This window comes from Furipterus horrens, unplaced genomic scaffold (assembly GCF_987537825.1).
Source record: "Furipterus horrens unplaced genomic scaffold, mFurHor1.1.pri manual_scaffold_2, whole genome shotgun sequence".
NCBI classification, from domain to species: domain Eukaryota; kingdom Metazoa; phylum Chordata; class Mammalia; order Chiroptera; family Furipteridae; genus Furipterus; species Furipterus horrens.
The window spans coordinates 184,125,555-184,139,615 of record NW_028327172.1 but is presented as its reverse complement, the minus strand read 5'-3'; the positions used below and the strand labels follow the sequence as shown (position 1 = coordinate 184,139,615).

At 35.5% G+C, this 14,061-nt stretch overlaps 1 protein-coding gene across 1 annotated transcript in view; it reads left to right on the top strand.

The window, feature by feature from the left end:
- CEP135 (centrosomal protein 135) overlaps positions 1–8,119 on the top strand; it is a 63,284-nt gene extending 55,165 nt beyond the window's left edge. Inside the window, exons 24-26 of the mRNA XM_090268160.1 lie at positions 1,113–1,217; positions 3,174–3,285; positions 7,565–8,119. Of these exons, the coding sequence (XP_090124286.1) occupies positions 1,113–1,217; positions 3,174–3,273 (205 nt within the window). The 3' untranslated portion in view covers positions 3,274–3,285; positions 7,565–8,119. The remainder of the gene's footprint in view (positions 1–1,112; positions 1,218–3,173; positions 3,286–7,564) is intronic.
- The last annotated feature ends 5,942 nt before the right edge of the window (positions 8,120–14,061 follow it).

Here is a 14,061-nt window from a genome sequence, read left to right as displayed (position 1 = left end):
GAAATGATTAAAAAACACTGGGGGAGCAGTCAAAACTATTTTTTTCAACTTTTGGAGGGAGAGGGCAATGGGAGCCTGAAGGGTGGTATAAAACCAAAATATTTTCCTTCTGTGGCTGCTGCTTTTGGAAGTTCAGGGGTTTAGTTCAGAAGAGATATCATGTTTGGAGGTGTAGGTTTGTGTATCTTCACCACAGAGGTGGTTCCCATGGGAACCAATGAGTGAACTTTAGAAAAATGCCTACATTTGAGCAAGGGAGAGAGGAGTCAGCCAAGGAGAGAGCATTTAAGCATGGGACAGTTGGCAGTGTCTCATGCTGTGGATTAGGAAAAGCACTTCAAAAAAGCTATGCAATTTGACCCTCATGAGTATCGATTACCTTTTAGGAGATTGACGATGGTGTCTCTTTAGGACGGAAAGGTTTTAGGCATATTTGTTGGAAGAAGAGAGGGAACCCACAGTACATAGCACAAGTGGAATAATTAACCTTTTTATGTTTTCTTTTTTTTTGGTTTGTTTTGTTTTGTTTTTAATCCTCACACAAGAATATGCTTTTTTAAAATTGGTTTTAGAGAGGTGTGAGAGAAAAACATTTATTGGTTGTCTCCCATATGTGCCCTGACCTGGGATCGAACCTGAAACTTATGTATGTGCCCTGACTGGGGATGGAACCCGCAACCTTTTGGTGCATAGGTTGACACTCCGACCAACTGACCCACTAAGCCAGGTCTGGAGTAATAAATTTTTAAAAAGAGAAGTATTTCTTTCTGAGGCAAGAGTCACGAAAAAGCCAATGAAGATACCTTACAACTAGATGTTACAATCCATGTCTTATTCAAATTTGTTATCTTCAGCATTGCTACAGTGCCTAGCACTACAGGCTCAGTAAATGTTTATTGAATAAGTGAGATGCATGAAGAAGAAAACTTTGTGATAGAAGCTCCAGAAGTTTAAAGAATTATTGTTGAAAGTCTGGATCTTCTCTTTTTTTTCTCCTTAAGTATTATCTCCTTTGTATTTATTAATAACAAAAACAAAAATCTATAGCACTTAACTCTACAAAACAAAGCACTTGTTTTTTATTTCTTTGACTTTTAAAATTTGTTTTTAAGAACTAGTCAAAGCCGGGAGAACACCATGCTTCGGGCCAAAGTGGTACAGTTACAAACAGATCATGATGCCCTGAAAAGGCAGATTTCAACTGAAAGATATGAACGGTAAGAAAAATTGGGGGCATCAGAGAGTGTTTTTATTTATTTTCTATGCTAGTCTAAAAAGGATTTAATGTGGCTTACAAATAGGAAACTTTTTTTTAGCATTAATGCTTAAAATAAATTTCTTCAGTAATTCTTCCTAAAAAGGCAATAAGTATTGTGGAAGATAATATACCTACAGTAAATAAAGTAGCAAGTATTGTTTAAATGTTTCCCATAGTGTTTCTCAAGGCAAAATTAGGGCATTATTTCAGAGGACATAGTTAGCAATGAACAAGCTAGTAAGGATTCCACAAGAGTCCAAAACAATCTATTATTATGCCTGTATTGTAGGAAACTGGGGTCATACAAATAGCAGAGTTAAGAATGAAATTCAGGCAGGCCTGTGCAATTTTAAAGCCTATTCTTCTAACCTCTACAATATATTCTCTACACCTTTGTGATTTTTTTTAAGACTTTATTTATTTATTTTTAAAGAGAGGGCAAGGGAGGGAGAAAGAGAGGGAGAGAAACCTCAGTCAGCTGCCTCTTGTAGGCATCCCAACTAGGGACCGAATGTGCAACCCAGGCATGTGCCTCGACCTGGAATTGAACCAGCGACCCTTTTGATTTGCAGTCTGAGGCCCAACCAACTGAGCCGCACTGGTCAGGGTACACTTTGGTAATTTTCATACTCACTTAAATTTCAGTTCATTTGCTTCATTATGTTAAAAAATTTAATCCTCAAGTGTTACAATCAGGAATGAGACCTGTTTTAACAGTTAAAATCAGTCTAATTTGCAAATCAGCTGTCAAGTTTCTTTTCTTCCATTTCTCTTTCCTATTATATTAATACCATAGGTATCAACATTTCTGAGATTTCATTCTCAAATAGTAGTCAGATTGCTTATTAGGTCAATTTTTGAGTTCTCTTATTCTTACCGATTGGTATCAGTGATATGCTATTTGAGGTATAGACAGAATTTGCTAGGAATTCAATATTTATGATTGGGAAATGAAGCCTGAGATTGCATCAGTGTCATGGAAATTGTGTTTTTTAATCTCATGTAATTTAGAAGACCTTGTTTCTTAAAATGTGAAACTGTACATATATAATGATTTCCATTTTTTAATGTTAACTTAAATTTTTTCAATTCAAGGATCCCAAGTCAAACAAGCTCTCTATTGCCTAAAGTTATAGACTCCCTTAATTTCTCTCCCTTTTCCTTACTGAGGTCCCTGAAAAACCTTGACCGTGTCTTTTCTTCTTACCATCCAACTAGATCATGCACTCTTAAAGGGGCAATATTTCCACCCTGTGAGACAAAATTGGTTCTTGGGGGGAGAGGGAGTAGCAAAAACCCTTAGACATTACAATAATTGATGGCCTTCCAAAGGGCCACAGTATGTAAACAGTGTACCTGTGTATTAAAATTTCATGGAGTGTGGAGATAGTTTTGGGGGAAATATCTTTAAAATTTTCTTTAGGGGGAAATAATAGTGAAAAAAAGCTTATGAACCCCCCAACTAGGTAGAAACCCAGGATACTGAATAACTATAGGCAGATGGAGTCTTGGCCACTCTGTATAGCTCACAAAGGAGGTGGCCGTGCAGTCCCCATGCTTTGTGGGACAGACACAGACACAGGGGAGGAGAGCATAACAAAAATAACATTACTTCCGACATTTGGGAGTGTTGAGGCAGGGAGAAGGAAGTGCGCTAGATTTATGTGCAAGGAGAGGTGGGAAAGGAAGGGGCACGGAGGAACCACGCAGCTTCAGAGGTCTGTACTCGGAGGGACTTCCAACAGTCTATAATACTGTGTAGTTCCATTAACTGAAATATTTTAGCTACCACTTAAAATCATATAAGGACATGGGATTTAAATTTAGTAGAAGTTATTTAATTAACAACAATAACAGCGCCTTATATTTGTGTAACCCTTTTTGGTATAATCTCTTATTTGGTCTTATTTGACAGAGAACGAGCAATCCAAGAGATGCGTCGACATGGTCTTCCCACACCACCCCTTAGTTCTACCCTGAGGTCTTCTTTACATTCTCCGGAACACATAAACTGAGTTGCCAGAAAGGTATGTATGTAACACCAGGGACAAAGATAGACAGGAATGTATGTGGCACAGTAGACTGAATCTGATCAGAATGGCAGGTTGCTGGGGAATAATGAGGGAGAAAGGTGTGGAAGGTAGAGTGGGATATATAGAATTATTTAATGTGAGACTAAATTAGAGATTGTAGGCTTTATTCTATGAGTCAGGGGAAGCCATTGAAGGTCCTTCTGTGCATAGAATGCATGCAAGGGAGGGATTAATGTGAAAGAACTGTTCTTGGCAAATTAACTTCAAAACTGCATTTGGGTTTTATTGGGGAGGGTAGAAACTAGAGACAAGGAGACCAGAAAGAGATGTGAAATGAATAGTATAATAATATTGAAAGCTAGGACACATTTTTAAAAAATTGATTTTAGAGAGAGAGAGAGAGAGAGATACAGAAACATCAATTTGTTGTTCTACTTATCAATACATTTATTGGTTGGTTGTTGTACTTGCCCTGACCGGGGATCAAACGCACAATCTTGGCATGTCAGGACCCCTCTCTAACAAATGAGCAAGCTGGCCAGGGCAGATATTAAAAATAAATTATATGTACAGAAAAGTGTCATGTCCTAGTATACAACTCAGTGAATTTTTACAACTGGGCACACACACCTATGCAACCTTTACCCAGATGAAGAAACAAAACATTATTTCACTTGGGATCCCTTCTGGTATAATCCCTGCTCTAAAAGTAACCGTCCTATTAAAAGTATAGATTTCTTTTTTTTTTTTGCCTCTCTTTGGACATTTAAATAATGAAATCATATTTCTGGCTTCTTTGCCTCAACAATACGTTTGTGAGATTCATCCAAGTATTCTGTGCATTTGCAGATCGCTCAGTCTCGTTGCTGCATTGTATTCCATTACGTCTATTACTCATTCTGTTGATGGGCACTGGCATTTCTAGTTCAGGCTATGACAAAGAGTTAGAACATTCTAGTACCTGTATGTTGGTGAACAGATGTGTGCATTTCTTTTGGGTACATACTTCAGAGTGCAGTTGTTAGGTCACTGGCCGTGCATGTTCAGTGCTTGTCAGGTCATTGGACATGCAAGTGTTTGAGCTTGAGCAGATATGGCAGAACAGTTTCCAGAGCTCTAGGACCCATCTGACTGAGGAAGTCAAAGAATATACAGACTCACTGGAAACAGGAACAAATGGGAAAGAAGCATGTCAGACCCAGGGTTTGAGAGGTAGGTGACAAAAATGCAGGCTCATTGACAGAAATAGCAAAGCCAGTTTTTAAAAAATTCTGCACTTTTTTACTTCTTTTAATAGAAGCCCATAGGAGATAAGAAGATAATTGAACGTTTCCTTGGTGACTCAGGATCCTTATGAACATTAGTTACATTCTCTGCCTTAACATGGAGATGCCCCCAGGGTTTCTTGGTATCTGAAGGGCCTACGTTTAAATGATTTCTGATTGCTCTGCTTTTGCTTTTGCATTTGTTTGCCTGAGTAAAACATTTATGTTCCCCTCACCCTTTGAGCACCACTTCTCAGTGCTGGCTGCAACCACTGAGTCTTCACAACCTCTAACTGCTGCATTCATTTGAATGGTTAGATGGGGGTTCCATTTCTTGTTAGGAAGCCTTGTCACAATTGTGACACAAACATTTCCTCACGCCTGACTCACAGCTGCATTTTACATCAGGGGTGGTAGATTAGGGTCTGTGGGCCAAATCCACCCTGCTCCCTGGTTTTGTAAGTTAAGCTTTTTTGGAGCATAGCCACACCCTTTGGTATACACACTGTGTGAGACTGCTTCTTACAGAGCAGAATTAAGTAGTTGGGGTAGAGACCCGGGGGTGGCACAGAAATCTGAAATATTTATTACCTGGCCTTTCATGTCATGTAGCCTGTAGGAAACGCAACAGAACCCCTGTGAAATAATGAGCGAAGATCCCCCGAAAGAGTCTTGGGGACTCCCAGGGATCCCCAGACTATATTTTAAGGACCACTGATACAGAACATAGTAGATCCGAGCAATCTCTAAAGAGGTGATGAATTAGAAAACATTTTTAATTGCAATAATATATATAACATGAACTTTGCCACCTTAACTATTTGTAAGTGAAAACTCAGTGGCCTTAAATCCTCAGTGTTGTGCTACCACTACCACTATTTTTAAAACTTTTTCATCATCCCAAACAGAAACTCTGTATCTACTAAACAATAAATCTTCAGTCCCCTGACCTCACTTCCCCAGTCCCTGGTAACCTCTAATCTACTGTTCTGTCTCTATGAGTTTGCCTATTTAGATTTTCATGTAAGTGAAATCATACATTTATCCTTTTGTGTCTGGCTTATTTCACTTTCGGTGATGCTTTCAAGGTTCAGTCCATGTCATAGCATGTTTCAGAACTGCATTCCTTTTTATGCCTGGAGAGTATTTCTTTGTATGTTGACACCACATTTTGTTTGTTTATTCATCAGTTGATGGACGCTTGGTTGTTTTCATCACTTAGCTATTGTGAATAATGCTGCTGAGAACATTGATGTCATATGGTTCATATGGGTCATATGGAAATTCTGTGTGTAACTTCTTGAGTACCTGACAAGCTTTTTCCACACAGCTATACCATTTTTGATTTCTACCAGCAACGTAAGGGTTCCAGTTTTTCAAATCCTTTTCAACACTTGTTATTTCCTATTTTTTTATAGACATCATAGTAGATGTGGATTAGAAAACTTATATAGCCATTAGCAAGTCCCAGACGTTGTTAATTGGACCCATTTCCATTCATATTTTCTAAATATTGTCACCAAAACTAATTTTAAGGGATTTCCCCATAAGTACTCAAAAATGAATATGAAATAGTCATATTAACTCATATTTACAGTGTCTCTAGTAGTTAAAATATATAACCCAATTTGGTTTTTACTTTTTGATTATTGTATCTAATACATGCTCACTGAAAAAAACATAAAAAACAAAACTATAAAGAAGAAAATCAATCTATTTTTTAATATTTTTATATGGAAAATATACATAACATTATTTTTATCATTTTAACCATTTCTAAGTGTAAATTTCTCTGGCAAGTAGTACATTTACATTGTTGTGCACAAATGATTTCCATTATCCAACTTCAGAACTTTATCTTCTCCAGCTGTAACTCTGTACTCATTAAACACTAACTCCCCATTCTTCCATCGCCCCAGCCCCTAACAACCACCATTACAGTTTGTCTCTATGAATTTGACTACTCTGTACCCTTCATATAAATGGAATCATACAATGTTCATCCTTTTGTGAATGGCTTATTTTACTTAGCGTAGTATTTTCGGAGCTTATGCGTGTTGGAACTTGTCTCAGAACTTCCTTCCCCTTTAAGGCTAAATATATGCCATTGTATGTCTAGACCGCATTTTGTTTATCCATTTATAAATTCATGGACACTTGGGTTGCTAGTATGAAAATGCTGATACTAACATGGATTTACAAATCAAAATCACTTTTAATCGTACAACCCAGAGAAAATAGCAATTCGCATTTTGATATACTTACTTCTTGCATTTAATTTATAAATTGTATCGCACATGCATAGACATACATGTATAATTTAATTGAGATCATACTCAAGATAGTTTTTTATCCTATTTTTTTTTCTGTTTTGTTGTTTGTAGATTCCCCCCCAATGTTGTGAGGATTTATTGATATCACTAAAAGCATTTCCAAAAATGCCACTTTAAAATAGTGATCTAATGGTTTATCACTATCTGATAATATCTTCTTAAGTATGTCTTCCTAAGTATAGAAAACATAATTACTTTCCCAATGTTCTCAATGTGGGGTTTTTCATATTTTAATATGTGTGTTTTAATTGGGAGTATGGTTAGATAGCACATAAAGTGAAAATATTTTGAAAAATATTTGCCTGTCCATAAGATTTTAAGACTTAGTCCACATAATTTCCACATTTGTATACAATTTTATTTAACCTAGATGATATCTTATTTTGAGAGACTTTTCTCAGTTAGCACATGCTGTTATTCCAGTCTCTTCGCTGTGTGTCATTCTTTTAGTCCACATGTGTTTTGATGTCATTTAGTAGTTTGAAGGGGGTATCTTTTTCAAGTAGAGAACAGTACTTCTTAATCCTTAAGTATAACTTAATTGTAAGCAAAGGTTTTATTAGAGACTATAATTTCAGTTAAAACATTACTGAATTTCAGTTTTTCATGATGTACTGAGTAATTTGGTTTATCATTTTTCTCTTAACCCACCTTTCTCCTCCCCTCCTTTTTCAGAATGATGACTTTCAATGAGTTGGCTGTATGGACTTATTAAAGGACAGAACAGTAATAATATATTTGAAGTATTTGTTCCTGAAAATCATGAACATTGATACAAATTCTACCTCTGTCAGCTTTTATTTAAATCAGTGAATATATATGTTAAAAATTGGTGTATCTATGTATATTTTCATAACATGACAGAACAAAATATGTATTAATAGTGCTAACTGATATTATATCTATATTTTTATTATTCCTGACTTAAATTACTCCTCAAAGTGTGTTTATACTGTGAACTAATATAATGTATTGCTCACATTATGCTTTAATAATGTTTTTCTTAATGAGCCATGATATTTGTATATAAATATTCTTACAGTACTTAATTTTAAAGTGTTTTTTGTTTTCATGTGTTTATTACTCATATCTTTAACACACGCACAAAGGATTATCAACTTTGATGTCATGCAGTCACGCTTAACTTTTTCCTTCTAAATGTACCATTAATTATTTACCAATTTGCTGTCTATCATTGAGGGAAATATATTCAGATCTATTCTTATAATACCAGAGGTCTTGATAAAATAATGATTACCATATATAATTTGTCATTGTCAACTAAAAGAACTAATGGGAAAGATACATTTATATATTAAATACAATATTATTTTATTTTCGCCATCACATGGACTCTTCACAAAATACAAATTTTATCAAAATCAAACTAAAAGCCATAATCAAAACTTTGTAAAGCCATAGAGGAGAAATTTGGGACTTTTTTTCAATAAATCATATTCCTCACTGGATTAATCTAAAATTTCATATTATAAAAGTATATGGGGTAAATATAGTAAAATATTTTGCTAAAATTCTAGTATACATTCAATAATATTAGATTTTGTTTCTAAACCCATATGTTTTAATTTAACCAGTCTTCCAGAATGGTATATGAACACTGAACTATGGCATATTAAGTAGAAAACAGCTTTTTACAATTAATTTTTAAAGTTTTTATTTTAAAGAATATAGACATATGCATATATTAATAAAAGAAGGATAGTATAAAATAGAATATTGGCACAAAAACTAATCGTCTTTGAATCATACAATTTGAAGAAAATCCTGTTCTCTAATAGATTTCATTATGGGTAAAAAAAAAAAAACTTAAAATTTTTTAACGTAGGAAAGTGGAAGGCCAATTATTTATGATACATTTTGTTTCCTCCAGTGGTTTAATAAAGTGGAGTTTGTGTGTGCATTTGTGTGTACCTGGGAGTGAGCAGTACTCTCTAAAACTAATATGCCTTATATGTTTGAGTTATGCCCTTTGCAATAATTCAGTGTATATTTGGATTACCACCATCTTTATAATTTTATGTATTCCATCTCCTCTGTGTGAATTCACGTATTATAGCAAAGTACAAGAAAAATGAGACTATTTGCAATGTCTAATGGAAAATCTCTTAATAAATACATGTAAATAAAATGAAAATATGTGTTCCCACCTTTTCGCCCAAAGCAACAGCAATATATATTTTGGTAGATTTATTTTATTTGTAATGTTTTCTATAATTAAAAATGTATTGCTTGCCATAATTGTTGCTTTTATAACCATGATACTACAATTTTCTGAAATTAGTTGTATCTTAAAATACTGAATGTTCTGAACTTTTACAGATGTTTTTAATTTGTTTTAAATAATTATAAATTATAGAGCTTGACATAGATTTTCCAATAAACATTCCAGTTAATTTATCTTCTCTTTCTTACAAATAGTTTTAAAATAATTTTAGCACTTTTTGTAATTATAAAACTAAGTAGTTTATTCAAATCAAACTTTATCATGGTGAGATATGGCGAATTCCCTGAGCTTAGGTGATAGGCAGTTTGTTTGTTTTTTAGCTGACTTTCTTTCATTTATTTTCAGTCAGATCAAAATATAAGAAATGAAGTTATAGTTTCTGTTTGAAATTCATCTACAAAATGGTTAAACAGGCTATGTGTGTGTGCAATTCTTTTTTCCCTGCAAACGCTTTTTGTTGAGAACTTGAATTACCATCAGCTATGCCACCTGTTTCCTCACCTGTTAGAGTTTATCACACATCTGATCTCATGCCCCTCCCCAATTCTCAGAATAATTTACTACCTGGTATACTGACTTTCTACCATAAATTATATCAGTCTTTTTATGTCAGCATGTTCTTGGAACAATGGTTACTGACCAGGACTGCACATTGGAGTTATCTGGACAATTTTAATGAAAAACTGATTGTTCTCTAGATTATTCTAATGTGCAGCAAGGATTTAAAGTGTTAATTGAGAAATTGACCCACTAAATTGATTTCATGACTCAATAATGAAAACATTGCTCTAAATCATATAATTACCTCCAATATCTCAACTTCTAGCATCCTACTCACCTCTCTTCCTGTCACTCTGTATATTATGCCTATTCTAACAATTCTTTGACTGCCAGGATCTCCAGTTGATTCCCTCACTATGCCTTGTCTATAAGTCCATCGCTCTCCCTTTCCTCTTCATCTAGCATAGGCATCACTTCCCTTGCATGCACCCTAAATTATTTTGTTCCTCTGAACTGAAAACTCAAGTCTCATTCATATCCAAATATTTCACTTAAACAGCTGAATGAACTTGGATGGAAAAAAAAAAAAAAAACATGCTGAGTCTTTCCACTTGAAATGTATTAGCCCTGCGCTGGCTGGTGTGGCTCAGTGGATTGAGCACCGGCTTGCAAATCAAAGGGTCGCCAGTTCAATTCCTAGTCAGGGCACATGACTGGGTTGCAGGCCAGGTCCCCAGTTGGGGCTGCACAAGAGGCAAACACACTGATGTTTCTCTACCCCTCTTTCTCCCTCCCTTCACCTCTTTCTAAAAATAAATAAATAAAATCTCTGGAAAAAAAGAAAAAAAAAATGTATAGCCCTGAAAATCAAGAGTCCACAGCACAATGACAGTCATAATACATGTTCCTAGTCAACTCACATTTAACCTCTCCCCCACGTATTTCACACCTCCTCTTTCCTCAGACCTCCCTCACTCTCAGCTTGTTTATGTTTTCACTGAGAAAATGGAAACAATAAAACGTTCTCAACCTTCAGATCTGTTAACACATCTAGTATCCATGGAACTTCCTTCCCTCATATTATTTAACCTGAACCATCTCTGCCCTCCAGCTATCCCATCTAGCTGTGACCAGTATTCACTCGTGTACTACTTAAAAGACGCCTGCCGTTAACCCCACATTCCTGGGTCATTTTGCTCTATTGGCATGTTCCCACTTGTGTACACACACTTTTAATCTCCTATATTAAAAACTCTCTCAGACCCTACCATTTCACTTTTGCACCCTTTATAGCAAAAATTCCTTGAAAAGGGTTATCCATATTCACTTCATCCCCCCTCTACACCCACCATTCCTTCTCTACCTACTCCAGTTATGCTTTATTCCCACTACTGAAACTATTCTTGTCAAGGCACCAACAACACCATCATGTGTATTTTATTTCCAATACTACCTTTTTCACAGCTAGTATTATTTCCTCCCACTTAGCACTTCTTACGGTTTTTCCTTATTTGATACTGCTCCTATCTTCCTTTGAGAAAGCATTGGGTAAATGAGTATAGATACCCAATTAAAATAAATTGGTGCACTTACAGATAAGATTGAGGACTTATTCCAAAAGGCATCAGAAAAAGACTGAAACTATTAAAGAAAAAATACTCATTATGGAGCGTATGTGTAAGAGTGCTGACGTCCAGATAATGAGCCTTAAAAGAGAAATTAAGCGTATAGAAAACATTTGAAGAAATAATAGAGATAAATGTCCCCAAATCAAAACAGAATACAGCCTGAGGTCTTCATTAAAAAGGCTGGGAGAAAATCAAGTAGAAGAAAAAGAGCCCATAGTTAAACACAATATCAAAGACAGAGAAATGAGCAAAGATCAGATTTCCATCTGTTGTGGACTGGATGTGTCCCCCACAAATTTCTTTGTGGAAACTGCCTGTTTCCCAATGTGATTATGTTAGGAGGTGAGGCCTTTGAGATGTGAGTAGGTCATGAGGGTGGAGCCCTCATGAATGGGATTGGTGCCTTTGTGGAAGGCACCCCAGAAAGCTCTCTTGCCCTCTCTGCCCTGTGAGGGTATAAAGAGGACTCAGCAGTCTGCAACCCATTAGCAGGCTCTCACTTGAACCCAACCCTGCTGGGACCGTCATCTTAGACTTCAGCCCCCAGAACACTTAAACAAAGGTAGCTAAATAAGAAATTAGCAACTGAAAGATGTTAACCTAGAAAAGACCAAGGGAAGAGGCAGTAAGAGGGAGGTTATCTGCAAGCAAAGAGAGAGGCCTCAGAAGAAACCCAACTTGCCAGCACCTTTATCTTGAACTTCCAGCCTCCAGAACTGTGAGAAAATAAATTTCTGTTGCTTAAGTTAAAAAAAAAAAAATGATGTTTATCTAAAAGATATCAAGAAATGTGTACCCAACATACAAAATATTCATTCTACACAAAACCATTTGGAACAGTCACAAACATTAACCAGGTTTTAGGCAAAAAACAACCTCAATAGATTTAAAAAAAACAATATCCATGGAAACCACATTTTTTGATCAAAATTCAATACATTAGATATTTTCAACAAAATCCTACGTGAAAAGTTTAAAACTCCTCTTTAAATAACTCATGTTTAAAATAGGGCGATCATACTCTGGTTTATCCAGAACAGTCCTGGCTTACACCTATTGTCCTAACATAATAAATACAGTTTACTCGCAGATGTGTCCCAATTTAGATGATAAATTATACAGTAATCCCATTTAAGGAATAATCCACAACTGAAATTGGAATCTAGTTAGAAAGCAACCACAAGCGGTCTGAAAAAAAAAAAAAAAAAAACCTGTGGGGGCACAACCCAAGGTCTCAGAGAAAATTTTGTAGCCTCTATTACATGCATGAGTAAATAAAAAATAAACTAATTGTATAACTCAAGGAGAACAAAAAGAAAGCAGGAAGGAGGGAATGAAGCATAAATTAATGAAAGAGAAAAACAAAGTAAACTTCAGATTTGATTAACAAAATAAAAAATTGATTCTTAGGGGAAAAAAAAGGCCAGTCCTAGTCAACCAGTAAAGAAACACAAAAAAATTAAAATTTCACAAGAGAAATCACTAAAGTGTGAATTTTTAAAACTCTAGATGAAATCAATTTTCCAGGAAAACTGAATTACTAAAACAAACTTAAGAAGGGGGAAAAACTGAATTGATCACTATTTGTAAAAGAAATGGAAAAAGTGGTCAAATATTTTCCCCTAAAAAATATACCTGCCCTGGTGAGTTCATGAGTTGGTGATACATTTCGAAGAGCCAGCTGTCCCCATGTAATGCAAAAGGTTTCAGAGGATGGGAAAGAGATTTTAGTACTCATTCTACCAGCTAGAATGACCATGACATCGAAGCTAGACAATGCTGCTTTCCACAAAAGATGACTGTGTTCAATCCCACCTATGAGCACAAATTAAAAATCTGAATAAAATATTAGAAAATCCAAACCAGCAGTGCATTTAAAATAATATTACAGTTCTGGAAATGGGTAACAGTGATAGTTGCAAAATGTTGTGACTGTATTTAATGCCACTGAATTGTACACTTAAATATTGTTAAAATGGTAAATTTTATGTATAAACACACATATCTCAATAAAAAACATTGCTTTTTATTCACTCATCTACTAATGGGCATTTAGGCTGTTTCCAAATCTTGGCTATTATAATTAGCACAAAAAGCTCATGGTTTTTTTTTTGTTGTTGTTGTTTTTTGTTTTGTATTTGTGTTTCGGGATCCTTGGGTTATATTCCCAGAAGTGGAATCGCTGGGTCATAAGGCAGTTCCATTTTTAATTTTTAAAGGGTATTCTATATTGTTTTCCACAGTGGCTGCACCAGTCTGTATTCCCACCAACAAGTGCACTAGGGTTCTCTTTTCTCAGAATCCTCATCAGCACTTGTTCGCTGACAGAAGAGAAAAGAAAAAATTCTTAACATTTTGCAACAGCATGGGTGGACCTGGAGAAAACTGTGCTAAGTGAATTAAACCAACCAGTGAAAGAAAAATACCACACCATCTCACTTATATGTGGAATCTAATGAACACAATGAACTAATGAACAGAATAGTAACAGAAGCTTAGATACATCAAAGCGACTGACAGCTGTTGGAAAAGGGGACGGGATGAAAGATGGTGAAGGGATTAACCAAAGACCATTTATGCATAACGCATGGACATGGACAGCAATATGGGGACTGGCTTGGGGAGGGGGGAAGTTAGGGCTGGGAAGAGGAGAGGAAAGGGAGAAAAAGTGAGAACAACTCTTAACAACATAAACAATAAAAATAAATAAATAAATAAAACCATTACCAATGTTGGGAGAGAATTCACAGAGCTGTCATTTCTGTGTGTTTTTTTAGCAGAGGCACTGACAGCTTATG